Source organism: Balaenoptera borealis (genome assembly GCF_965194805.1).
Source record: "Balaenoptera borealis genome assembly, contig: HAP1_SCAFFOLD_362, whole genome shotgun sequence".
NCBI classification, from domain to species: Eukaryota; Metazoa; Chordata; class Mammalia; order Artiodactyla; family Balaenopteridae; genus Balaenoptera; species Balaenoptera borealis.
In genome coordinates this window covers 417,152-445,143 of record NW_028123831.1, presented here as the reverse complement: position 1 = coordinate 445,143, position 27,992 = coordinate 417,152, and the positions used below count along the sequence as shown (strand labels likewise).

At 47.3% G+C, this 27,992-nt stretch overlaps 1 protein-coding gene across 1 annotated transcript in view; it reads left to right on the top strand.

Moving 5' to 3' along the window:
• Positions 1 to 1,541: 1,541 nt before the first annotated feature.
• Positions 1,542 to 27,992, top strand: part of LOC309621376 (uncharacterized protein) — a gene marked incomplete at both ends in the record, with an annotated part of 103,965 nt that continues 77,514 nt past the window's right edge. Inside the window, 3 exons of the mRNA XM_082408887.1 lie at positions 1,542 to 1,629; positions 4,533 to 5,224; positions 6,572 to 8,475. Coding sequence (XP_082265013.1) covers positions 1,542 to 1,629; positions 4,533 to 5,224; positions 6,572 to 8,475 — 2,684 coding nt within the window. The remainder of the gene's footprint in view (positions 1,630 to 4,532; positions 5,225 to 6,571; positions 8,476 to 27,992) is intronic.

Sequence of the window (27,992 nt, the reverse complement as noted above, 5' to 3'; positions counted from 1 at the left end):
AACATGCAATATGTCTTACAATGTTGGATTCCTTACAAACAGGACAAGGAGATAACCATGTAGACAAAACCAGAGCATTTGAAAACATCTGTATTCTACAAACACACCAGTGAATGCTATAAATAAGGTACTATGACATAAAACAAAATGAAAACTAGATGTGAGACTCTTCTCTTCAGTGTACAGACTTCATGGCAGTTGCTGCACACTATCTAGCTACTTAGATCTTTAACTCTCTGTTCTGTTAATACCAAATGAGGCCCAAGTGTGTCAACCTGTTTCCCACAGAAACCAAAAAGTCTACATGCATCTCTTTTCTCCTGTGCCCTTTCACCTTACCTGCTCCCAATTCTCCACCAACGTCCTCCTCTTTCTCTAATTATTCTCCTCTTCATTTTGCTTGGCCTTGCCCCCAAGCATGCAAGACAGAGAGTCCTAGAGGTCCAAGATTCTAGAGTGGCTGTTTGCAAGGCGGAGGAGATTACAGTAACTGCCACACTGTATATACTTCTGTGCAAAGAAAAAGGGACAGTGTTCAGAATGTCTCTCACATATAACAAGAGCTGGAGATGGCAGGATACCTGTGTGGCCCAAGGAACTAGAGCTAGCAAATTATGGGCCAAACAATTGCAACCAAAGGCTGGAAGAGGAAAGGTCTGCAACCAGCTCTGTCTCCTAGCTCTCTGGTATTTGCTGCCAACGGGCAGAGTCTATTTCGTGAAGCATCAAGCACTGAAAAGAAGACTCCTGCTGCTGGAAGGTGACAGGAAGTAACGTCCAATGCAAGATCAAGGCTTGTCCTCGAAGCAATGCCCATAATGGAAGAAAAAAAAAAAAGAGAAAGCGGAAGAGAAATGTTAAGTCGCAAGTCCAACCTGGCCCCCAGCCTAGCCCAGCCCAAGGAAGGTAGGAGTCAAGGAGAAGAAACTAAAAGAGAAGAGCCTTGGACCACAACATTCTCCACAAGGTACACTCAAGAAACTTCACCCTACTCTTGAACCAAGTTACAAAGAGAGCTTCTTAATCCCTACTTTGGCTCCTTAAAAGCTGCTATCAGTTCACTCATTAGACACATCTGATTTCAGAACAACTGTAATAGTTCAAACTAGATGGCTCTTTCCTTCCTAAGGATTATTAATTAAAGAAGATCTATATAGCTCTAAGTATATGATACATAAAATAGAATACTCTGTAGAATATAAGTAACTCTTAGTTCAGTGTATTAATGAACGTCTGTAAGAAATGTGGCAATGATTTCCCTAATGGAAGAGCCTGGGGGAGGTAAATCTGTCTTCTAGGATTTCCTCCTCCCCAAAGCTCAGAAACTCAGGTGTTGTTTTAGCTCTCCTACACTCTCTTCACCCAAGCCCGCCTTCCTGTTGGGGATCGGACCTCCCTATTGGCTCTCTCATACCTTTCAACTGCCTGCTTTGTGACATCACTCTCCTCCCAAACCTACTACCACTTGGTAGAGCCTTGGGGTTTCCGTGGAGCTGTTTGGACCAGTAACCAGTGACCTCTGTACTGGACACGTGCGCCGTTCAGCTGCAGCCACTCAGACATCCTCTAGTGTTGTCTCCTCATCCCTTGTACCTGCAGTGGATGCTTCCTCTTCTCTGACCATGTCAGGTAAGAAAAGAAACTTTGGAAAGTTTTGCGTTCGATTTCTTTTGCCCCTAAATTGAGTAGGAGATTCAAAATAGCATGGAATAATGAGGGAAAGTATTGAACTACAAGTCTGGAGACCTAATTTCACTTTTGACTTTGACGTTTACTATCTGTGTGACTTTGGACAAATCACTGGCTGTCTCACAAAGCCTGTTGCTTTCCTTAACTGTTACGTTAGGATACCACATTGGGTTGATCACTCTGATCCCCTTCTTTTCCAGTATTGAGCCTTAAAGGGTACCCATGTAGAAAACGAAATCAGACACTTCTCAAGAGTGTTTCAACAGAAACATAGAAAAGCCAGGGGACATAGAAAACTAGCAATATATACCAAGATGTTTCATCTCTAATGGTCTCCCTCCACTAGGATTTCGACTAGTTGAAAAGAGAGAATAGGGAGAGAGGATGGAGAGTACTGGGCTCTACAGGGAGGCACAGAGTCGAGCGTAAGGAAGTTTAGGATGGTTTTCATTAGCACAGGCCAACAGGCACCAAGAGATGGGAGAAAATGTAAGAATGAAGAGGGAAAGCATAGAGGAGCTCTCAAGAAAAACGGAGTTTGCAATGGAATGCTGATGGGAACCAAAGATTTTCAATTAAAGCAGAAACAGCACAGAGGGAAACCTGCTCAGAGCAGGGCAAAACCAAGTTGATGGTAGCAAACCCTTACATTAACAGACTTAAGAAGGAAAGTAAGGCCAGAACAGGGGATCACCGGGAAAGGCAGCTTATCAGAAAAGTCATACTCCGTTTTCTTTCTTTTATTGCCTCTCTGAATACAGTTGGCCACTTGACAGTTTTGAATATAAACATTTTAGAAATACGTTTTAGAAATGATGCCTCCTATAAACAAGCAACCACAGTGGTTATCTAGGGGGCTGCTTTTCAGTGTTTTATTCTTTCTAATTTTTAAACTAGGTAGACATTTCACCAATTCAACATTTTAAGTGATATCTTCTAAATTGAATCAGAAGGACTATTTTCCTTGGTGTGATATGTAGGTTCTAAGGCAAGGCTGCTTTTCATTTTTACAGTTATTTCCTTCCTAACACAGAGAGCACATTGATCAACAGCCATCGTTCGCTTGTAGAGCTTAGCTACCGAAGAAGAAGAAGAAGAAGAAGAAAAAGTCAAGCCCCACATCTCTAATTCCCCCCCCCCACTTAGGGAATTCCCTGGCGGTCCAGTGCTTAGGACTCGGTGCTTTCACGGCCAGGGCCACGCGGCGCGGCCAAAGAAACAAAACAAACAAACATCCACGTTTATCGAAAACCATATTGTGGAGTCCTGTGGATTTTCTTACATTTGAAAATCTTTTTTAATTGGATTCTAGGCATGATGGTTTTTTGAGGTTTTGGGATGCCATCTTCTTGGATGCTGAAGATGATTCTAATCTAAGTTCTAGGATAAATCCAAAAACCTTCCTGATACATTTTAAGCTTCCTTTCTGCTTATTATATAAGCTATATTCATTGAAATATATATTTCTCCTAGGCTTAATACCTCTTACTTGCTGGGTAAAAATATGAAGGAGCACAATAATGAAACTCTTTTACACTTATTATTTTGCTGTCTGCTTCGTACCGGTTTTCATTGAAATACTTGTCTATATGTGTTGTGGCTACCTATACATGCACATTTATTGCATTCTGTTGCTTGTTATGCATTTTTTACTGACATACCTTCTCTGTCTGTATGCATTGGCTAGGAATTCATTCACCTCTATCACCTCCATCGTGTCTTCTGGTTAATAGTATTCACTAAAATAGAGTGGGCAAAATTCACTTTCATAATATTGCATGGATGGTACAGAATGCCATTTGTTAGTAAATTCATTAGGCTTCGATACTTGCCACATACCCCAGTTTTCATTAATATCTATGGATTTCTTTTTCGTTAACGTAATATGCTTGTCATGATTTTTCTTTGTCTTTCTAGAACTTATTGTATCTTCCTCCATATAAATCATACGCAACAGATCAGCTTATTCATCTATTAATTATTACTGCTATTATTATTGGTGGTGGTGTTATAACCACTTTATAGGTGAGGAATCTGAAGTAATCAGATAACTTTTCCCTTTCCAAAAGCACTTAAGAAATCCACTTTCGGGTAATCATTTTGAGGTAGGATGAGAAACCGGGCTTGAAGAGGGCAAAAATGACTCTTTCAATTCACCAGTTGGACTGAGCTGTACGTCACCTCTAGGTAATAGCGTGGGAACTGCACAAGCAAAGGGAGACACCGAAGACGACAATGGTAATAGCCGTACTGTTTTCTAATGGACAAAAAAAATGCCTATATTATAAGTTCTATTTCTCCTGCTTTCTGGCAGTATCATGCTCAGAGTGGAGTCCTGGCAAGGAAGTCAGGATACTTAGGTTCTGAAACCTGGTAATGATACTAACATAATGAGAGAACTTGAACAAGTCAACCCGACCTCTCTGAGCCTCAGTTTCCTTACTCACGAAATGAGACTGAGAACATCGAAGTTCTCTAAGGGCCTCCTAGTTCTAAAATGCTTCCAGTCTAGGAAATAGCATAGAAGTCAATACGAGTGCAGGCTGAAGGGAAAGACAGGGCAGGGAGAAGGTTGCTTCCAGCCTAGAGAACAATCTCTGAACCACACCACTTGGCTCTTCTGCCCGTCTGTGCCCAAGATGGGAGCACAGGCAGTTAATAGAGAAGAGTGGAAAACTGCTCAGTCCTTACAGCCATCATCAACTGTCTGATTTTGGGTTTCTCAGGAAGTAGTGATAGTAGAGGTGTCCTGATAGCAAGAACCTTCAGATGATGCCGTTCCTCAAACGTAGTGAGAATTTCTCAACCTCCCTGAGTTTTTCATGACCCTCTTGTTCTTACAGAAAATTTCCAACATCCATCTCTACTTGGAACTCTAAATTCTCTGCAGCATTCTCCTCCTGTGGTGAGCAATGCAACTTCCCTAACACGAAGCGTCTGCAACTTCTCCAGAGTCTCTGCCCCTGCCGTCAGTTCGGCATCGGCTACCGGTACCCCTTTCCAGACACTCATGGGTAGTGCCTACCTTTACCAACATTCTAGCACGACTATGTTATCTGGAGTTACTGACCACAGCCAGATCTCCACTTCAGCTGCTTCCTATCCAGGTGTTCTTGAGTGGGACATCACAGCAAGCACTGAAAAGAATTCTTCTTCACTCGGAGACTTTACTCTGGCACTCACTGACCGCCACACAGCTGCCTCCTCCATGTTTCTGGCAGCCCAGTATGATAAAACTTCAGACGCCAAGAACATGGTCCCTCTACATCCATCGCTTTCTGCCAGCCTTGCTCAGGGAACACCATCTCAGATTCCAAATCAGGGGCAGAGCCGCCTGCCACTTCCCTGCCAGGAAGGGAGCCAGGTATATTACTATAACCAAGGCACACTGGGGTCTTTACTGTATGGAGAACTTGGCTCCTGCCCGCAATCCTACGGCTCGGCGTCATACACAGGAAGTCGGGCCTCTGGGCAACCAGAAATGGGAATGGGACCGAAGGAGATTCAGCCCACAAATATCCGACCACCAGCTTCCACCTCTGCAGTCTGCCACCCTGTGTCTGCTCAACGCATCACAGAAACAAGTTTTCAAGGTGAGTATAACAAACGCCAGAGAAAGTTGAAGAATGAGGTCGGCATTCAAAAATGGGGTCAAATCGACAGCTGGGAAGGGGTGTAGAGGCAGGTAGAATTCAGATCCTGAGCCTTTAATAACCACTACCTTCGCTCAGTGCCCTCTGTTTTTAGACTCTCTATGAGAACACCTAGGGCTTCCCTGGTGGCGCCGTGGTTAAGAATCCGCCTGCCAATGCAATGCGGGGGACACGGGTTCGAGCCCTGGTCTGCGAAGATCCCACATGCCGTGCAGCAACTAAGCGCATGTGCCACAACGACGGAGCCTGCATTCTAGAGCCCGTGAGCCTCAACTACCGAAGCCCACGTGCCTACAGCCCATGCTCCGCAACAAGAGAAGCCACCGCGATGAGAAGCCCGCACACCGCAACCAAGAGTAGCCCCCGCTAGCCGCCAACTAGAGAAAGCCCGTGCACAGCAATGAGAGACCCAGTGCAGCCAAAAACATAAATACGTAGAATAAATAAGTTCAAACAGTAAATAAATACATAAACATAAATTACAAAAAAAAAAGAACACCTAATGCAGGTGGGACGGTGGGAGGGCCACTGTAGAGGTCATCTATGCTACATGTACAAGAACCCCGAGAGCACACCAATCGGTACCACACTTTTCACTGCTGTAGCCGATCGTTCCCCCTGTACTGCCACACTGTAGCACTCCCTTCCCTCATCTACTGCTATAGTCTCTTCGGAAGGTGTTTCAGAACTCTTGTTATGAGAGTGCCAGTTGAACTGTCCTCACTTCCTTCATTTATACCAGGATTGAAGACCTTGTGGTCCGAGATCCTGTCCAGAGAGCAAGCAGGCTAAGACTCTGTCTTTGTTGATGTATTTCATCAGCAAGGGCTCTACCCCCTCTCCTAGTTCATGGTGTGACGTGTTCTTGGCCTCTCGGGAAAGTGGGGAGAATGGAAAGGACCCTATATGAGAATGCTAGGCTTTGTAAAACATTTCAGGTTTTTAAAAATAAGACTCATTTTGTATTGGACTTATAAACAGTCCTATGAAATACAAAGCGAGCCGAGAATCAGCGACAGGAAAGGCTCACCAGTAAGAATTACAACAGTCACCGCTTACCTCGTAGCATAGGGCACTGTCCGTGATCCTTAAGAAGAGTTAGTAGAAATGCCTTGCCCATCTTGCCCCTGAACCCCTTGAAAGGTACACGACTGCTGTGTTGGTGTTTAGGGGGAGCATCTCACTTACCAGGGACTGACTTCTCCCTTGATCCCTTTGTAGGGATGGAGACCTCCCCGCTGGTGATGAAAAATTCCCTGGGATTGCAACCTCCAAGCCAGACGTTTTGTGTGACACAAAGTCAAGAACTCCCCAAGTCCTGCAGTAGCAGAAACAGCCACATACTTGAGAGTAACCCACCATCTGAACTTGGGGACATTTCAGTGACAGCTCCAGTCCAGAGTGCCAGGCGTCTCCTGGCCCTGCCTCCAGCTCCAAGCCAGGGACAAATAGAGAGTAAGCACGTGGATGATATCAAAACCAAGCTTTCAAAGCCTCTGGATGCCTACCAGATCCCAACAGAGAACCAAGATCCTCCACTACTCCCTTTAGGAATCCCTGATATTCACCAGCCGCTGGCCTGCACCGATCCCCTCAGCCAAGAGGAGCAGCCTGGTTCTGAAAATGCTGATCTGGGAGAGAACAGCCGGAGTCGTCAGGACCTAGGGACACTTGAAAATGGGATTGAACCTAGCAGTGGTCTTGCAGACATTACTACACTGGCGGAGGATATTCACCTTCCCCAGCTCTTTAATCCTTTGAAAGATCTTGATCAATCCCAAGGTCCCAACGTGATCAAAGCTAAAGACACCAGAGCCATTAAGGTGAATCAGGTGCAGGAAAAGCCAAGTGTCATAAAGGTTCCCTCTGATCAACCCAGGAAGAACAAACAGAAAGCCTCTGAGCCTATCAGTGGCGCTCCCAAGGCCAAAATCCAGCCAAAGAATCCAGAGTGCCTGTTAGGGGGAGAAGTGGTTATATGCCACGCTGCAGTCAGTGACAGGGCTCCTGTGAACACGGCCAAGCACTCTCAAGGCAAACCTCAGAAAGCTGCATCCAGAAAGATCAGCAAAACTAAGAGCCACGGGCAGGAAAAGACCAAAAGGACCAGAGGGAGAAACAAGGCTGAGGAGAACAAGCAGTCAGGGAACAAAGTCAAGGCAGAAGAGAAGCCAGCAATCCCCCACACGAAGCGAAAGGAACACCAAACTGAGCTTCTCCAACAGAGCTTTCAAAAGCCTCGAACCTCCCTTGGCGTGCGCATGCTGGAGTCTGTGAAGGTTCTTCATGCGCTGGGGAAGAAGAATGAGACGAAAACTGGGCTCTCTTCCTGTCGGCTCTTGGGAAAGTCAAGCAACCCCAAAGACCCCCAGCCACCCCCAGCTATCCAGCCATGGCGGCATACCCCACGTGAGGGGAAGGGTCCTGAGAAAACGCAAGTCCAAGCCCAGAAACCAGACAGCAGTGCTGAAACAGAGTGTCCGTCTCCAGCCCAGTATGAGCGGCCTCCTCCTGGGAAGGTCAAGTTGATACCTCTGCCTTTTTCTGCCTGGGACAAGCCTCAAGCTCGACCCGCTCCTCGGAGGCCACAGTCTCTGGCCTCACATCGGCCTGCTGGGGCTTACCGTGCCCAGCCTGGTTCTACTGACTCAGCTCAACCTGCTGCAGCCAATTCATCCCAGCCAGCTCCTGCCTCTTTGCCAGGCCCCGCCAAACCAGCTCAGCCAACTGTGACCAACCCAACCCAACCGGCTTGGACCAACCATACCCAGCCTCGTGTCCCTCAGTCTGCTGCTCCTAGGCCTGCACCCTCCAAAACTTCATCTGGCGCTCCTCTCCAGCGGGAGCCTGTTCCCCCTGCTGTGAATAAGCGCCAGTCCCCACCCAAGCTCCAAACCCACTTTCTACTCCAAGACTTCAGCAAGCAACGAGTTCCATGGAGGGAACCCAACGTGCCTGAGCCAGTCATGTCAAAGCCCATCGAACAAGAGCAGAGGCCAGAGCGAGAGGCCATGAAGAGGCGGGCTCAACAACAACGGGAGAATGCTGCCAGATACACCTCTTCGGGCAAGCTGCAATTTTTCACCGAGAGGGAAAACGAAATGGAAATTGCCGACTACTACGGATACGTCAAGTGAGAGCTGCTAGGATTCTTGGTGCCACCTTGGCTACCAGCTGTTCTTCCATACACAGGTAAGACAGGTATAGAACTGAATAAGTAAATGGAATACAATTAATAGACGAGTAACAAACCTTTCGAATTTTCAGATGCTGCTAACTGGGGCGTGAGAAAGGAAGGACTGAAAGTTGGATGGGAGAATGAAGGAAAGGGGTAAAAACTGAGCAAAGAGGAAGGAACTTGGCCCAGGGCTAGGAAGGCCAAAAGAGACGTATGGATTTAGGAAAGGAAGCAGGAGCGAGGATGAAATGGCAGAAGTAAAAAGCAGGGTCAGAGGTCTGGGTTGAAAGAACACAATTGGAGTAGAGTTGAAGGTGACAGAAGATGAGTCTAGGTTTACTAGGAGAAATAGAAAAAGTCTCTCGGGGACGCTGGCCTTAAGTCTCACAACCACCAGATAGGTATTTCAGAAAACAAGAGGTTCAGGACACATCTCTGAAAGGTCTGAGTTGCCTTATTCAGGTGTGACTGTAGTGGGGGAATAGGGAAATCTACCAGAGAAGTGGCTAGGGCTCAGAGTTATCCTAGGGGCAGCTGACGACAGGGGCAGAGCCAAGGGAACTGCTGGATCAGGAGGCCCACGAACAAAGCAGGGGCATAGCCGCCTGTCACTTCCCTGCCAGGAAGGAAGCCAGGTATATTACTGTAACCAAGGCACACTGGGGTCTTTACTGTATGGAGAACTTGGCTCCTGCCCGCAATCCTACGGCTCGGCGTCACACACAGGAAGTAGGGCCTCTGGGCAACCAGAAATGGGAATGGGACTGAAGGAGATTCAGCCCACAAATATCCGACCACCAGCTTCCACCTCTGCAGTCTGCCACCCTGTGTCTGCTCAACGCATCACAGAAACAAGTTTTCAAGGTGAGTATACAGACGGCAGAGAAAAGTTGAACAATGAGGTCGGCATTCAAAAATGGGGTCAAATCGACAGCTGGGAAGGGGTGTAGAGACAGGTAGAATTTAGATCCTGAGCCTTTAATAACCACTACCTTCTCTCAGTGCTCTCTGTTTTTAGACTCTATATGAGAACACCTAGGGCTTCCCTGGTGGCGCCTGCCAATGCAGGGGACACGGGTTCGAGCCCTGGTCTGCGAAGATCCCACATGCCGTGCAGCAACTAAGCGCATGTGCCACGACGACGGAGCCTGCATTCTAGAGCCCGTGAGCCTCAACTACCGAAGCCCACGTGCCTACAGCCCATGCTCCGCAACAAGAGAAGCCACCGCGATGAGATGCCCGCACACCGCAACCGAGAGTAGCCCCCGCTAGCCGCCAACTAGAGAAAGCCCGTGCACAGCAATGAGAGACCCAGTGCAGCCAAAAACATAAATACGTAGAATAAATAAGTTCAAACAGTAAATAAATACATAAACATAAATTACAAAAAAAAAAAACACCTAATGCAGGTGGGAAGGTGGGAGGGCCACCGTAGAGGTCATCTATGCTACATGTACAAGAACCCCGAGAGCACACCAATCGGTACCACACTTTTCACTGCTGTAGCCGATCGTTCCCCCTGTACTGCCACACTGTAGCACTCCCTTCCCTCATCTACTGCTATAGTCTCTTCGGAAGGTGTTTCCGAACTCTTGTTATGAGAGTGCCAGTTGAACTGTCCTCACTTCCTTCATTTATACCAGGATTGAAGACCTTGTGGTCCGAGATCCTGTCCAGAGAGCAAGCAGGCTAAGGCTCTGTCTTTGTTGATGTATTTCATCAGCAAGGGCTCTACCCCCTCTCCTAGTTCATGGTGTGAAGTGTTCTTGGCCTCTCGGGAAAGTGGGGAGAATGGAAAGGACCCTATATGAGAATGCTAGGCTCTGTAAAACATTTCAGGTTTTTAAAAATAAGACTCATTTTGTATTGGACTGACAACAGTCCTATGAAATACAAAGAAAGCCGAGAATCAGTGACAGGAAAGGATCACCAGTAAGAACTACAGCAGTCACCGCTTACCTCGTAGCATAGGGCACTGTCCGTGATCCTTAAGAAGAGTTAGTAGAAATGCCTTGCCCATCTTGCCCCTGAACCCCTTGAAAGGTACACGACTGCTGTGTTGGTGTTTAGGGGGAGCATCTCACTTACCAGGGACTGACTTCTCCCTTGATTCCTCTGTAGTGATGGAGACTTCCCCGCTGATGAAAAATTCCCTGGGATTGCAACCTCCAAGCCAGACAGCTTTCCTATGGAATGACAGAGAACTTGTCAAGGTGAAACACCAGTCTGCGGGAGAAAGGGAGGAAGAGAATGATGGAAATCGTTTCTGGGAAACTATTTTTACATTATGTGTTGTTTGTTCCCGGTAAATAAACTGAAATCTTCTTAACAGTACAACAAAATCTAAACCACTAAAGCCAACAATACAGGAGTATAACGTTCGAAAAAAATTTCTTTGGCTGCGCAGCATGTGGGATCTTAGCTCCCCAACCAGGGATTGAACCCACGCCTGCTGCATTGGAAGCGCAGAGTCTTCACCACGGGACCACCGGGGAAGTCCCAGGACTATCACTTTTAAAGGAGAAGGTACAAACCCCTCGGTTCTATGAACTGGAGATTTTTAGTAAGAAGTCAATATATTTGTTGTTAGGCACATTTTATGTTAGGCTGTCTCCCTGCACAGGATGCAGGCGCCTTGAGAATGGAAGTCATATCCCTCTATAGTACGTCCCTCTTCTTTCTGCTTTGCAGTTTGCTGCTCCACTTGTTCAACCCCACCTAGTAATAACCTATACTTCCCTTGTTCCTGTTTTCCCATCTGGAAAACAGACAAAAGGCAACCAAACAACGCAAAGGTCTCAACAAATAAGGGATATCCAAAACCAGAGATGGCCAGAACTTCTGTACCCCTGATGAAATAGTCCTCATACAAAACCTGATAATCAAATTCCTTAATGCTAGGAATCACAGTGAAAAATAGTATCTGAACTGACTTCTGTCAGATGAGTGAGAACTAAGGTTAATTCAGTGTATCTGAAGCATAGAAAGTGAGGGCAAAAGTGGCACAAGATGGGGCTAGAGAAGCAGAGAGGATTCTAGACCACGCAGAGTCTTAAAGGCCAACAGTGTGTTTTCTATTCTCAAAACAATGCTTGTGAGCGATGTTTATGAGCAACGTTCCAACTTGCTTTGAAGGTTTCTTGTGTGAAGAGTGGATTGGAAGGAAACAAGATATATGGACACCAGTTAGGACCTAATCGCAACAGACAGGCAAGTTCAGTATTAGGAAGTTGAGGAAGAGCTGGCTGACAGATTCCAAAGAAATTCAGGAGATGAACTGAAGCGGGCTTAATGGGGTAGGAGATGGAGGAAAGGAAGGTCTTAGGGAATTCAAGGGTTTACTGCACACATGAGCAAAGTCTCAAAATTAATCATTTGAACGTACAGAGGCGGATCTCCCAAATGACACCGGTTAGGAAGCAACGGTACGCCCTTTAGAATTCCTAGAGACAACACAAATCAACTGTTTCGATGGAAAATTCGGCGGGACTCTTGATTTCCATGGGAATACAGAGAAAAGAGACACTGATCTGGCTTGCAGGTATATTTAGGAAGCTGTTAGCCGGACATCACCTACTAGTATCATGTAAGTAGGCCGTCCGAAGTAGGAAGCTTAGGGGAAAAACCTGGAGGAAAACTTAAAAGCTTAAGCCACACCTCTACACTACACCACCTTTCACAATTTCTTCTCAGATAAGCATCATCCCCATCAGTGAAGAAACTCGTTCGTACCTCATAATAGGAAAAACAGGCCTAAAGATTCAATGTGTGTCTTGGGAGGTCCCATCTATGCGATATCTTCCTGGGACCAGAAAAGGCCCCAGGAAGATCCATCTCTGCACCCCTGAAAGCTTACCACCAAGGAAAATGACTAGGTCCATAGATTTCCTCCCTCAAACCAGCTTACCTCACACATAGATCATTAGCAACTCCGCCCTTACTCACATTATCACAGTCACAAGAGTGGTTAGGGAGAAAAGCACTAACCAGGGGAACTAAAACAGAGGCAATCCAGGCCAAGCTGGGCTGGTGGCAGATATCTTGCTCCTTACGCTCGGGTGCATAATGCGACTCACCACAGTGCCTTTTTCACAGACCCTTTTGAACGTTTCTCCACAGAATCCAACAGCTCAAGTTAGTTCATGACGCTTCAAGGTCAACAATCGTCAAGAGAAAAACATGCAATATGTCTTACAATGTTGGATTCCTTACAAACAGGACAAGGAGATAACCATGTAGACAAAACCAGAGCATTTGAAAACATCTGTATTCTACAAACACACCAGTGAATGCTATAAATAAGGTACTATGACATAAAACAAAATGAAAACTAGATGTGAGACTCTTCTCTTCAGTGTACAGACTTCATGGCAGTTGCTGCACACTATCTAGCTACTTAGATCTTTAACTCTCTGTTCTGTTAATACCAAATGAGGCCCAAGTGTGTCAACCTGTTTCCCACAGAAACCAAAAAGTCTACATGCATCTCTTTTCTCCTGTGCCCTTTCACCTTACCTGCTCCCAATTCTCCACCAACGTCCTCCTCTTTCTCTAATTATTCTCCTCTTCATTTTGCTTGGCCTTGCCCCCAAGCATGCAAGACAGAGAGTCCTAGAGGTCCAAGATTCTAGAGTGGCTGTTTGCAAGGCGGAGGAGATTACAGTAACTGCCACACTGTATATACTTCTGTGCAAAGAAAAAGGGACAGTGTTCAGAATGTCTCTCACATATAACAAGAGCTGGAGATGGCAGGATACCTGTGTGGCCCAAGGAACTAGAGCTAGCAAATTATGGGCCAAACAATTGCAACCAAAGGCTGGAAGAGGAAAGGTCTGCAACCAGCTCTGTCTCCTAGCTCTCTGGTATTTGCTGCCAACGGGCAGAGTCTATTTCGTGAAGCATCAAGCACTGAAAAGAAGACTCCTGCTGCTGGAAGTTGACAGGAAGTAACGTCCAATGCAAGATCAAGGCTTGTCCTCGAAGCAATGCCCATAATGGAAGAAAAAAAAAAAAGAGAAAGCGGAAGAGAAACGTTAAGTCGCAAGTCCAACCTGGCCCCCAGCCTAGCCCAGCCCAAGGAAGGTAGGAGTCAAGGAGAAGAAACTGAAAGAGAAGAGCCTTGGACCACAACATTCTCCACAAGGTACACTCAAGAAACTTCACCCTACTCTTGAACCAAGTTACAAAGAGAGCTTCTTAATCCCTACTTTGGCTCCTTAAAAGCTGCTATCAGTTCACTCATTAGACACATCTGATTTCAGAACAACTGTAATAGTTCAAACTAGATGGCTCTTTCCTTCCTAAGGATTATTAATTAAAGAAGATCTATATAGCTCTAAGTATATGATACATAAAATAGAATACTCTGTAGAATATAAGTAACTCTTAGTTCAGTGTATTAATGAACGTCTGTAAGAAATGTGGCAATGATTTCCCTAATGGAAGAGCCTGGGGGAGGTAAATCTGTCTTCTAGGATTTCCTCCTCCCCAAAGCTCAGAAACTCAGGTGTTGTTTTAGCTCTCCTACACTCTCTTCACCCAAGCCCGCCTTCCTGTTGGGGATCGGACCTCCCTATTGGCTCTCTCATACCTTTCAACTGCCTGCTTTGTGACATCACTCTCCTCCCAAACCTACTACCACTTGGTAGAGCCTTGGGGTTTCCGTGGAGCTGTTTGGACCAGTAACCAGTGACCTCTGTACTGGACACGTGCGCCGTTCAGCTGCAGCCACTCAGACATCCTCTAGTGTTGTCTCCTCATCCCTTGTACCTGCAGTGGATGCTTCCTCTTCTCTGACCATGTCAGGTAAGAAAAGAAACTTTGGAAAGTTTTGCGTTCGATTTCTTTTGCCCCTAAATTGAGTAGGAGATTCAAAATAGCATGGAATAATGAGGGAAAGTATTGAACTACAAGTCTGGAGACCTAATTTCACTTTTGACTTTGACGTTTACTATCTGTGTGACTTTGGACAAATCACTGGCTGTCTCACAAAGCCTGTTGCTTTCCTTAACTGTTACGTTAGGATACCACATTGGGTTGATCACTCTGATCCCCTTCTTTTCCAGTATTGAGCCTTAAAGGGTACCCATGTAGAAAACGAAATCAGACACTTCTCAAGAGTGTTTCAACAGAAACACAGAAAAGCCAGGGGACATAGAAAACTAGCAATATATACCAAGATGTTTCATCTCTAATGGTCTCCCTCCACTAGGATTTCGACTAGTTGAAAAGAGAGAATAGGGAGAGAGGATGGAGAGTACTGGGCTCTACAGGGAGGCACAGAGTCGAGCGTAAGGAAGTTTAGGACGGTTTTCATTAGCACAGGCCAACAGGCACCAAGAGATGGGAGAAAATGTAAGAATGAAGAGGGAAAGCATAGAGGAGCTCTCAAGAAAAACGGAGTTTGCAATGGAATGCTGATGGGAACCAAAGATTTTCAATTAAAGCAGAAACAGCACAGAGGGAAACCTGCTCAGAGCAGGGCAAAACCAAGTTGATGGTAGCAAACCCTTACATTAACAGACTTAAGAAGGAAAGTAAGGCCAGAACAGGGGATCACCGGGAAAGGCAGCTTATCAGAAAAGTCATACTCCGTTTTCTTTCTTTTATTGCCTCTCTGAATACAGTTGGCCACTTGACAGTTTTGAATATAAACATTTTAGAAATACGTTTTAGAAATGATGCCTCCTATAAACAAGCAACCACAGTGGTTATCTAGGGGGCTGCTTTTCAGTGTTTTATTCTTTCTAATTTTTAAACTAGGTAGACATTTCACCAATTCAACATTTTAAGTGATATCTTCTAAATTGAATCAGAAGGACTATTTTCCTTGGTGTGATATGTAGGTTCTAAGGCAAGGCTGCTTTTCATTTTTACAGTTATTTCCTTCCTAACACAGAGAGCACATTGATCAACAGCCATCGTTCGCTTGTAGAGCTTAGCTACCGAAGAAGAAGAAGAAGAAGAAGAAAAAGTCAAGCCCCACATCTCTAATTCCCCCCCCCACTTAGGGAATTCCCTGGCGGTCCAGTGCTTAGGACTCGGTGCTTTCACGGCCAGGGCCACGCGGCGCGGCCAAAGAAACAAAACAAACAAACATCCACGTTTATCGAAAACCATATTGTGGAGTCCTGTGGATTTTCTTACATTTGAAAATCTTTTTTAATTGGATTCTAGGCATGATGGTTTTTTGAGGTTTTGGGATGCCATCTTCTTGGATGCTGAAGATGATTCTAATCTAAGTTCTAGGATAAATCCAAAAACCTTCCTGATACATTTTAAGCTTCCTTTCTGCTTATTATATAAGCTATATTCATTGAAATATATATTTCTCCTAGGCTTAATACCTCTTACTTGCTGGGTAAAAATATGAAGGAGCACAATAATGAAACTCTTTTACACTTATTATTTTGCTGTCTGCTTCGTACCGGTTTTCATTGAAATACTTGTCTATATGTGTTGTGGCTACCTATACATGCACATTTATTGCATTCTGTTGCTTGTTATGCATTTTTTACTGACATACCTTCTCTGTCTGTATGCATTGGCTAGGAATTCATTCACCTCTATCACCTCCATCGTGTCTTCTGGTTAATAGTATTCACTAAAATAGAGTGGGCAAAATTCACTTTCATAATATTGCATGGATGGTACAGAATGCCATTTGTTAGTAAATTCATTAGGCTTCGATACTTGCCACATACCCCAGTTTTCATTAATATCTATGGATTTCTTTTTCGTTAACGTAATATGCTTGTCATGATTTTTCTTTGTCTTTCTAGAACTTATTGTATCTTCCTCCATATAAATCATACGCAATAGATCAGCTTATTCATCTATTAATTATTACTGCTATTATTATTGGTGGTGGTGTTATAACCACTTTACAGGTGAGGAATCTGAAGTAATCAGATAACTTTTCCCTTTCCAAAAGCACTTAAGAAATCCACTTTCGGGTAATCATTTTGAGGTAGGATGAGAAACCAGGCTTGAAGAGGGCAAAAATGACTCTTTCAATTCACCAGTTGGACTGAGCTGTACGTCACCTCTAGGTAATAGCGTGGGAACTGCACAAGCAAAGGGAGACACCGAAGACGACAATGGTAATAGCCGTACTGTTTTCTAATGGACAAAAAAAATGCCTATATTATAAGTTCTATTTCTCCTGCTTTCTGGCAGTATCATGCTCAGAGTGGAGTCCTGGCAAGGAAGTCAGGATACTTAGGTTCTGAAACCTGGTAATGATACTAACATAATGAGAGAACTTGAACAAGTCAACCCGACCTCTCTGAGCCTCAGTTTCCTTACTCACGAAATGAGACTGAGAACATCGAAGTTCTCTAAGGGCCTCCTAGTTCTAAAATGCTTCCAGTCTAGGAAATAGCATAGAAGTCAATACGAGTGCAGGCTGAAGGGAAAGACAGGGCAGGGAGAAGGTTGCTTCCAGCCTAGAGAACAATCTCTGAACCACACCACTTGGCTCTTCTGCCCGTCTGTGCCCAAGATGGGAGCACAGGCAGTTAATAGAGAAGAGTGGAAAACTGCTCAGTCCTTACAGCCATCATCAACTGTCTGATTTTGGGTTTCTCAGGAAGTAGTGATAGTAGAGGTGTCCTGATAGCAAGAACCTTCAGATGATGCCGTTCCTCAAACGTAGTGAGAATTTCTCAACCTCCCTGAGTTTTTCATGACCCTCTTGTTCTTACAGAAAATTTCCAACATCCATCTCTACTTGGAACTCTAAATTCTCTGCAGCATTCTCCTCCTGTGGTGAGCAATGCAACTTCCCTAACACGAAGTGTCTGCAACTTCTCCAGAGTCTCTGCCCCTGCCGTCAGTTCGGCATCGGCTACTGGTACCCCTTTCCAGACACTCATGGGTAGTGCCTACCTTTACCAACATTCTAGCACGACTATGTTATCTGGAGTTACTGACCACAGCCAGATCTCCACTTCAGCTGCTTCCTATCCAGGTGTTCTTGAGTGGGACATCACAGCAAGCACTGAAAAGAATTCTTCTTCACTCGGAGACTTTACTCTGGCACTCACTGACCGCCACACAGCTGCCTCCTCAATGTTTCTGGCAGCCCAGTATGATAAAACTTCAGACGCCAAGAACATGGTCCCTCTACATCCATCGCTTTCTGCCAGCCTTGCTCAGGGAACACCATCTCAGATTCCAAATCAGGGGCAGAGCCGCCTGCCACTTCCCTGCCAGGAAGGGAGCCAGGTATATTACTATAACCAAGGCACACTGGGGTCTTTACTGTATGGAGAACTTGGCTCCTGCCCGCAATCCTACGGCTCGGCGTCATACACAGGAAGTCGGGCCTCTGGGCAACCAGAAATGGGAATGGGACCGAAGGAGATTCAGCCCACAAATATCCGACCACCAGCTTCCACCTCTGCAGTCTGCCACCCTGTGTCTGCTCAACGCATCACAGAAACAAGTTTTCAAGGTGAGTATAACAAACGCCAGAGAAAGTTGAAGAATGAGGTCGGCATTCAAAAATGGGGTCAAATCGACAGCTGGGAAGGGGTGTAGAGGCAGGTAGAATTCAGATCCTGAGCCTTTAATAACCACTACCTTCGCTCAGTGCCCTCTGTTTTTAGACTCTCTATGAGAACACCTAGGGCTTCCCTGGTGGCGCCGTGGTTAAGAATCCGCCTGCCAATGCAATGCGGGGGACACGGGTTCGAGCCCTGGTCTGCGAAGATCCCACATGCCGTGCAGCAACTAAGCGCATGTGCCACGACGACGGAGCCTGCATTCTAGAGCCCGTGAGCCTCAACTACCGAAGCCCACGTGCCTACAGCCCATGCTCCGCAACAAGAGAAGCCACCGCGATGAGAAGCCCGCACACCGCAACCGAGAGTAGCCCCCGCTAGCCGCCAACTAGAGAAAGCCCGTGCACAGCAATGAGAGACCCAGTGCAGCCAAAAACATAAATACGTAGAATAAATAAGTTCAAACAGTAAATAAATACATAAACATAAATTACAAAAAAAAAAGAACACCTAATGCAGGTGGGACGGTGGGAGGGCCACTGTAGAGGTCATCTATGCTACATGTACAAGAACCCCGAGAGCACACCAATCGGTACCACACTTTTCACTGCTGTAGCCGATCGTTCCCCCTGTACTGCCACACTGTAGCACTCCCTTCCCTCATCTACTGCTATAGTCTCTTCGGAAGGTGTTTCAGAACTCTTGTTATGAGAGTGCCAGTTGAACTGTCCTCACTTCCTTCATTTATACCAGGATTGAAGACCTTGTGGTCCGAGATCCTGTCCAGAGAGCAAGCAGGCTAAGACTCTGTCTTTGTTGATGTATTTCATCAGCAAGGGCTCTACCCCCTCTCCTAGTTCATGGTGTGACGTGTTCTTGGCCTCTCGGGAAAGTGGGGAGAATGGAAAGGACCCTATATGAGAATGCTAGGCTTTGTAAAACATTTCAGGTTTTTAAAAATAAGACTCATTTTGTATTGGACTTATAAACAGTCCTATGAAATACAAAGCGAGCCGAGAATCAGCGACAGGAAAGGCTCACCAGTAAGAATTACAACAGTCACCGCTTACCTCGTAGCATAGGGCACTGTCCGTGATCCTTAAGAAGAGTTAGTAGAAATGCCTTGCCCATCTTGCCCCTGAACCCCTTGAAAGGTACACGACTGCTGTGTTGGTGTTTAGGGGGAGCATCTCACTTACCAGGGACTGACTTCTCCCTTGATCCCTTTGTAGGGATGGAGACCTCCCCCCTGGTGATGAAAAATTCCCTGGGATTGCAACCTCCAAGCCAGACGTTTTGTGTGACACAAAGTCAAGAACTCCCCAAGTCCTGCAGTAGCAGAAACAGCCACATACTTGAGAGTAACCCACCATCTGAACTTGGGGACATTTCAGTGACAGCTCCAGTCCAGAGTGCCAGGCGTCTCCTGGCCCTGCCTCCAGCTCCAAGCCAGGGACAAATAGAGAGTAAGCACGTGGATGATATCAAAACCAAGCTTTCAAAGCCTCTGGATGCCTACCAGATCCCAACAGAGAACCAAGATCCTCCACTACTCCCTTTAGGAATCCCTGATATTCACCAGCCGCTGGCCTGCACCGATCCCCTCAGCCAAGAGGAGCAGCCTGGTTCTGAAAATGCTGATCTGGGAGAGAACAGCCGGAGTCGTCAGGACCTAGGGACACTTGAAAATGGGATTGAACCTAGCAGTGGTCTTGCAGACATTACTACACTGGCGGAGGATATTCACCTTCCCCAGCTCTTTAATCCTTTGAAAGATCTTGATCAATCCCAAGGTCCCAACGTGATCAAAGCTAAAGACACCAGAGCCATTAAGGTGAATCAGGTGCAGGAAAAGCCAAGTGTCATAAAGGTTCCCTCTGATCAACCCAGGAAGAACAAACAGAAAGCCTCTGAGCCTATCAGTGGCGCTCCCAAGGCCAAAATCCAGCCAAAGAATCCAGAGTGCCTGTTAGGGGGAGAAGTGGTTATATGCCACGCTGCAGTCAGTGACAGGGCTCCTGTGAACACGGCCAAGCACTCTCAAGGCAAACCTCAGAAAGCTGCATCCAGAAAGATCAGCAAAACTAAGAGCCACGGGCAGGAAAAGACCAAAAGGACCAGAGGGAGAAACAAGGCTGAGGAGAACAAGCAGTCAGGGAACAAAGTCAAGGCAGAAGAGAAGCCAGCAATCCCCCACACGAAGCGAAAGGAACACCAAACTGAGCTTCTCCAACAGAGCTTTCAAAAGCCTCGAACCTCCCTTGGCGTGCGCATGCTGGAGTCTGTGAAGGTTCTTCATGCGCTGGGGAAGAAGAATGAGACGAAAACTGGGCTCTCTTCCTGTCGGCTCTTGGGAAAGTCAAGCAACCCCAAAGACCCCCAGCCACCCCCAGCTATCCAGCCATGGCGGCATACCCCACGTGAGGGGAAGGGTCCTGAGAAAACGCAAGTCCAAGCCCAGAAACCAGACAGCAGTGCTGAAACAGAGTGTCCGTCTCCAGCCCAGTATGAGCGGCCTCCTCCTGGGAAGGTCAAGTTGATACCTCTGCCTTTTTCTGCCTGGGACAAGCCTCAAGCTCGACCCGCTCCTCGGAGGCCACAGTCTCTGGCCTCACATCGGCCTGCTGGGGCTTACCGTGCCCAGCCTGGTTCTACTGACTCAGCTCAACCTGCTGCAGCCAATTCATCCCAGCCAGCTCCTGCCTCTTTGCCAGGCCCCGCCAAACCAGCTCAGCCAACTGTGACCAACCCAACCCAACCGGCTTGGCCCAACCATACCCAGCCTCGTGTCCCTCAGTCTGCTGCTCCTAGGCCTGCACCCTCCAAAACTTCATCTGGCGCTCCTCTCCAGCGGGAGCCTGTTCCCCCTGCTGTGAATAAGCGCCAGTCCCCACCCAAGCTCCAAACCCACTTTCTACTCCAAGACTTCAGCAAGCAACGAGTTCCATGGAGGGAACCCAACGTGCCTGAGCCAGTCATGTCAAAGCCCATCGAACAAGAGCAGAGGCCAGAGCGAGAGGCCATGAAGAGGCGGGCTCAACAACAACGGGAGAATGCTGCCAGATACACCTCTTCGGGCAAGCTGCAATTTTTCACCGAGAGGGAAAACGAAATGGAAATTGCCGACTACTACGGATACGTCAAGTGAGAGCTGCTAGGATTCTTGGTGCCACCTTGGCTACCAGCTGTTCTTCCATACACAGGTAAGACAGGTATAGAACTGAATAAGTAAATGGAATACAATTAATAGACGAGTAACAAACCTTTCGAATTTTCAGATGCTGCTAACTGGGGCGTGAGAAAGGAAGGACTGAAAGTTGGATGGGAGAATGAAGGAAAGGGGTAAAAACTGAGCAAAGAGGAAGGAACTTGGCCCAGGGCTAGGAAGGCCAAAAGAGACGTATGGATTTAGGAAAGGAAGCAGGAGCGAGGATGAAATGGCAGAAGTAAAAAGCAGGGTCAGAGGTCTGGGTTGAAAGAACACAATTGGAGTAGAGTTGAAGGTGACAGAAGATGAGTCTAGGTTTACTAGGAGAAATAGAAAAAGTCTCTCGGGGACGCTGGCCTTAAGTCTCACAACCACCAGATAGGTATTTCAGAAAACAAGAGGTTCAGGACACATCTCTGAAAGGTCTGAGTTGCCTTATTCAGGTGTGACTGTAGTGGGGGAATAGGGAAATCTACCAGAGAAGTGGCTAGGGCTCAGAGTTATCCTAGGGGCAGCTGACGACAGGGGCAGAGCCAAGGGAACTGCTGGATCAGGAGGCCCACGAACAAAGCAGGGGCATAGCCGCCTGTCACTTCCCTGCCAGGAAGGAAGCCAGGTATATTACTGTAACCAAGGCACACTGGGGTCTTTACTGTATGGAGAACTTGGCTCCTGCCCGCAATCCTACGGCTCGGCGTCACACACAGGAAGTAGGGCCTCTGGGCAACCAGAAATGGGAATGGGACTGAAGGAGATTCAGCCCACAAATATCCGACCACCAGCTTCCACCTCTGCAGTCTGCCACCCTGTGTCTGCTCAACGCATCACAGAAACAAGTTTTCAAGGTGAGTATACAGACGGCAGAGAAAAGTTGAACAATGAGGTCAGCATTCAAAAATGGGGTCAAATCGACAGCTGGGAAGGGGTGTAGAGACAGGTAGAATTTAGATCCTGAGCCTTTAATAACCACTACCTTCTCTCAGTGCTCTCTGTTTTTAGACTCTATATGAGAACACCTAGGGCTTCCCTGGTGGCGCCTGCCAATGCAGGGGACACGGGTTCGAGCCCTGGTCTGCGAAGATCCCACATGCCGTGCAGCAACTAAGCGCATGTGCCACGACGACGGAGCCTGCATTCTAGAGCCCGTGAGCCTCAACTACCGAAGCCCACGTGCCTACAGCCCATGCTCCGCAACAAGAGAAGCCACCGCGATGAGATGCCCGCACACCGCAACCGAGAGTAGCCCCCGCTAGCCGCCAACTAGAGAAAGCCCGTGCACAGCAATGAGAGACCCAGTGCAGCCAAAAACATAAATACGTAGAATAAATAAGTTCAAACAGTAAATAAATACATAAACATAAATTACAAAAAAAAAGAACACCTAATGCAGGTGGGAAGGTGGGAGGGCCACCGTAGAGGTCATCTATGCTACATGTACAAGAACCCCGAGAGCACACCAATCGGTACCACACTTTTCACTGCTGTAGCCGATCGTTCCCCCTGTACTGCCACACTGTAGCACTCCCTTCCCTCATCTACTGCTATAGTCTCTTCGGAAGGTGTTTCAGAACTCTTGTTATGAGAGTGCCAGTTGAACTGTCCTCACTTCCTTCATTTATACCAGGATTGAAGACCTTGTGGTCCGAGATCCTGTCCAGAGAGCAAGCAGGCTAAGACTCTGTCTTTGTTGATGTATTTCATCAGCAAGGGCTCTACCCCCTCTCCTAGTTCATGGTGTGACGTGTTCTTGGCCTCTCGGGAAAGTGGGGAGAATGGAAAGGACCCTATATGAGAATGCTAGGCTTTGTAAAACATTTCAGGTTTTTAAAAATAAGACTCATTTTGTATTGGACTTATAAACAGTCCTATGAAATACAAAGCGAGCCGAGAATCAGCGACAGGAAAGGCTCACCAGTAAGAATTACAACAGTCACCGCTTACCTCGTAGCATAGGGCACTGTCCGTGATCCTTAAGAAGAGTTAGTAGAAATGCCTTGCCCATCTTGCCCCTGAACCCCTTGAAAGGTACACGACTGCTGTGTTGGTGTTTAGGGGGAGCATCTCACTTACCAGGGACTGACTTCTCCCTTGATCCCTTTGTAGGGATGGAGACCTCCCCGCTGGTGATGAAAAATTCCCTGGGATTGCAACCTCCAAGCCAGACGTTTTGTGTGACACAAAGTCAAGAACTCCCCAAGTCCTGCAGTAGCAGAAACAGCCACATACTTGAGAGTAACCCACCATCTGAACTTGGGGACATTTCAGTGACAGCTCCAGTCCAGAGTGCCAGGCGTCTCCTGGCCCTGCCTCCAGCTCCAAGCCAGGGACAAATAGAGAGTAAGCATGTGGATGATATCAAAACCAAGCTTTCAAAGCCTCTGGATGCCTACCAGATCCCAACAGAGAACCAAGATCCTCCACTACTCCCTTTAGGAATCCCTGATATTCACCAGCCGCTGGCCTGCACCGATCCCCTCAGCCAAGAGGAGCAGCCTGGTTCTGAAAATGCTGATCTGGGAGAGAACAGCCGGAGTCGTCAGGACCTAGGGACACTTGAAAATGGGATTGAACCTAGCAGTGGTCTTGCAGACATTACTACACTGGCGGAGGATATTCACCTTCCCCAGCTCTTTAATCCTTTGAAAGATCTTGATCAATCCCAAGGTCCCAACGTGATCAAAGCTAAAGACACCAGAGCCATTAAGGTGAATCAGGTGCAGGAAAAGCCAAGTGTCATAAAGGTTCCCTCTGATCAACCCAGGAAGAACAAACAGAAAGCCTCTGAGCCTATCAGTGGCGCTCCCAAGGCCAAAATCCAGCCAAAGAATCCAGAGTGCCTGTTAGGGGGAGAAGTGGTTACATGCCACGCTGCAGTCAGTGACAGGGCTCCTGTGAACACGGCCAAGCACTCTCAAGGCAAACCTCAGAAAGCTGCATCCAGAAAGATCAGCAAAACTAAGAGCCACGGGCAGGAAAAGACCAAAAGGACCAGAGGGAGAAACAAGGCTGAGGAGAACAAGCAGTCAGGGAACAAAGTCAAGGCAGAAGAGAAGCCAGCAATCCCCCACACGAAGCGAAAGGAACACCAAACTGAGCTTCTCCAACAGAGCTTTCAAAAGCCTCGAACCTCCCTTGGCGTGCGCATGCTGGAGTCTGTGAAGGTTCTTCATGCGCTGGGGAAGAAGAATGAGACGAAAACTGGGCTCTCTTCCTGTCGGCTCTTGGGAAAGTCAAGCAACCCCAAAGACCCCCAGCCACCCCCAGCTATCCAGCCATGGCGGCATACCCCACGTGAGGGGAAGGGTCCTGAGAAAACGCAAGTCCAAGCCCAGAAACCAGACAGCAGTGCTGAAACAGAGTGTCCGTCTCCAGCCCAGTATGAGCGGCCTCCTCCTGGGAAGGTCAAGTTGATACCTCTGCCTTTTTCTGCCTGGGACAAGCCTCAAGCTCGACCCGCTCCTCGGAGGCCACAGTCTCTGGCCTCACATCGGCCTGCTGGGGCTTACCGTGCCCAGCCTGGTTCTACTGACTCAGCTCAACCTGCTGCAGCCAATTCATCCCAGCCAGCTCCTGCCTCTTTGCCAGGCCCCGCCAAACCAGCTCAGCCAACTGTGACCAACCCAACCCAACCGGCTTGGCCCAACCATACCCAGCCTCGTGTCCCTCAGTCTGCTGCTCCTAGGCCTGCACCCTCCAAAACTTCATCTGGCGCTCCTCTCCAGCGGGAGCCTGTTCCCCCTGCTGTGAATAAGCGCCAGTCCCCACCCAAGCTCCAAACCCACTTTCTACTCCAAGACTTCAGCAAGCAACGAGTTCCATGGAGGGAACCCAACGTGCCTGAGCCAGTCATGTCAAAGCCCATCGAACAAGAGCAGAGGCCAGAGCGAGAGGCCATGAAGAGGCGGGCTCAACAACAACGGGAGAATGCTGCCAGATACACCTCTTCGGGCAAGCTGCAATTTTTCACCGAGAGGGAAAACGAAATGGAAATTGCCGACTACTACGGATACGTCAAGTGAGAGCTGCTAGGATTCTTGGTGCCACCTTGGCTACCAGCTGTTCTTCCATACACAGGTAAGACAGGTATAGAACTGAATAAGTAAATGGAATACAATTAATAGACGAGTAACAAACCTTTCGAATTTTCAGATGCTGCTAACTGGGGCGTGAGAAAGGAAGGACTGAAAGTTGGATGGGAGAATGAAGGAAAGGGGTAAAAACTGAGCAAAGAGGAAGGAACTTGGCCCAGGGCTAGGAAGGCCAAAAGAGACGTATGGATTTAGGAAAGGAAGCAGGAGCGAGGATGAAATGGCAGAAGTAAAAAGCAGGGTCAGAGGTCTGGGTTGAAAGAACACAATTGGAGTAGAGTTGAAGGTGACAGAAGATGAGTCTAGGTTTACTAGGAGAAATAGAAAAAGTCTCTCGGGGACGCTGGCCTTAAGTCTCACAACCACCAGATAGGTATTTCAGAAAACAAGAGGTTCAGGACACATCTCTGAAAGGTCTGAGTTGCCTTATTCAGGTGTGACTGTAGTGGGGGAATAGGGAAATCTACCAGAGAAGTGGCTAGGGCTCAGAGTTATCCTAGGGGCAGCTGACGACAGGGGCAGAGCCAAGGGAACTGCTGGATCAGGAGGCCCACGAACAAAGCAGGGGCATAGCCGCCTGTCACTTCCCTGCCAGGAAGGAAGCCAGGTATATTACTGTAACCAAGGCACACTGGGGTCTTTACTGTATGGAGAACTTGGCTCCTGCCCGCAATCCTACGGCTCGGCGTCACACACAGGAAGTAGGGCCTCTGGGCAACCAGAAATGGGAATGGGACTGAAGGAGATTCAGCCCACAAATATCCGACCACCAGCTTCCACCTCTGCAGTCTGCCACCCTGTGTCTGCTCAACGCATCACAGAAACAAGTTTTCAAGGTGAGTATACAGACGGCAGAGAAAAGTTGAACAATGAGGTCGGCATTCAAAAATGGGGTCAAATCGACAGCTGGGAAGGGGTGTAGAGACAGGTAGAATTTAGATCCTGAGCCTTTAATAACCACTACCTTCTCTCAGTGCTCTCTGTTTTTAGACTCTATATGAGAACACCTAGGGCTTCCCTGGTGGCGCCTGCCAATGCAGGGGACACGGGTTCGAGCCCTGGTCTGCGAAGATCCCACATGCCGTGCAGCAACTAAGCGCATGTGCCACGACGACGGAGCCTGCATTCTAGAGCCCGTGAGCCTCAACTACCGAAGCCCACGTGCCTACAGCCCATGCTCCGCAACAAGAGAAGCCACCGCGATGAGATGCCCGCACACCGCAACCGAGAGTAGCCCCCGCTAGCCGCCAACTAGAGAAAGCCCGTGCACAGCAATGAGAGACCCAGTGCAGCCAAAAACATAAATACGTAGAATAAATAAGTTCAAACAGTAAATAAATACATAAACATAAATTACAAAAAAAAAAAACACCTAATGCAGGTGGGAAGGTGGGAGGGCCACCGTAGAGGTCATCTATGCTACATGTACAAGAACCCCGAGAGCACACCAATCGGTACCACACTTTTCACTGCTGTAGCCGATCGTTCCCCCTGTACTGCCACACTGTAGCACTCCCTTCCCTCATCTACTGCTATAGTCTCTTCGGAAGGTGTTTCCGAACTCTTGTTATGAGAGTGCCAGTTGAACTGTCCTCACTTCCTTCATTTATACCAGGATTGAAGACCTTGTGGTCCGAGATCCTGTCCAGAGAGCAAGCAGGCTAAGGCTCTGTCTTTGTTGATGTATTTCATCAGCAAGGGCTCTACCCCCTCTCCTAGTTCATGGTGTGAAGTGTTCTTGGCCTCTCGGGAAAGTGGGGAGAATGGAAAGGACCCTATATGAGAATGCTAGGCTCTGTAAAACATTTCAGGTTTTTAAAAATAAGACTCATTTTGTATTGGACTGACAACAGTCCTATGAAATACAAAGAAAGCCGAGAATCAGTGACAGGAAAGGATCACCAGTAAGAACTACAGCAGTCACCGCTTACCTCGTAGCATAGGGCACTGTCCGTGATCCTTAAGAAGAGTTAGTAGAAATGCCTTGCCCATCTTGCCCCTGAACCCCTTGAAAGGTACACGACTGCTGTGTTGGTGTTTAGGGGGAGCATCTCACTTACCAGGGACTGACTTCTCCCTTGATTCCTCTGTAGTGATGGAGACTTCCCCGCTGATGAAAAATTCCCTGGGATTGCAACCTCCAAGCCAGACAGCTTTCCTATGGAATGACAGAGAACTTGTCAAGGTGAAACACCAGTCTGCGGGAGAAAGGGAGGAAGAGAATGATGGAAATCGTTTCTGGGAAACTATTTTTACATTATGTGTTGTTTGTTCCCGGTAAATAAACTGAAATCTTCTTAACAGTACAACAAAATCTAAACCACTAAAGCCAACAATACAGGAGTATAACGTTCGAAAAAAATTTCTTTGGCTGCGCAGCATGTGGGATCTTAGCTCCCCAACCAGGGATTGAACCCACGCCTGCTGCATTGGAAGCGCAGAGTCTTCACCACGGGACCACCGGGGAAGTCCCAGGACTATCACTTTTAAAGGAGAAGGTACAAACCCCTCGGTTCTATGAACTGGAGATTTTTAGTAAGAAGTCAATATATTTGTTGTTAGGCACATTTTATGTTAGGCTGTCTCCCTGCACAGGATGCAGGCGCCTTGAGAATGGAAGTCATATCCCTCTATAGTACGTCCCTCTTCTTTCTGCTTTGCAGTTTGCTG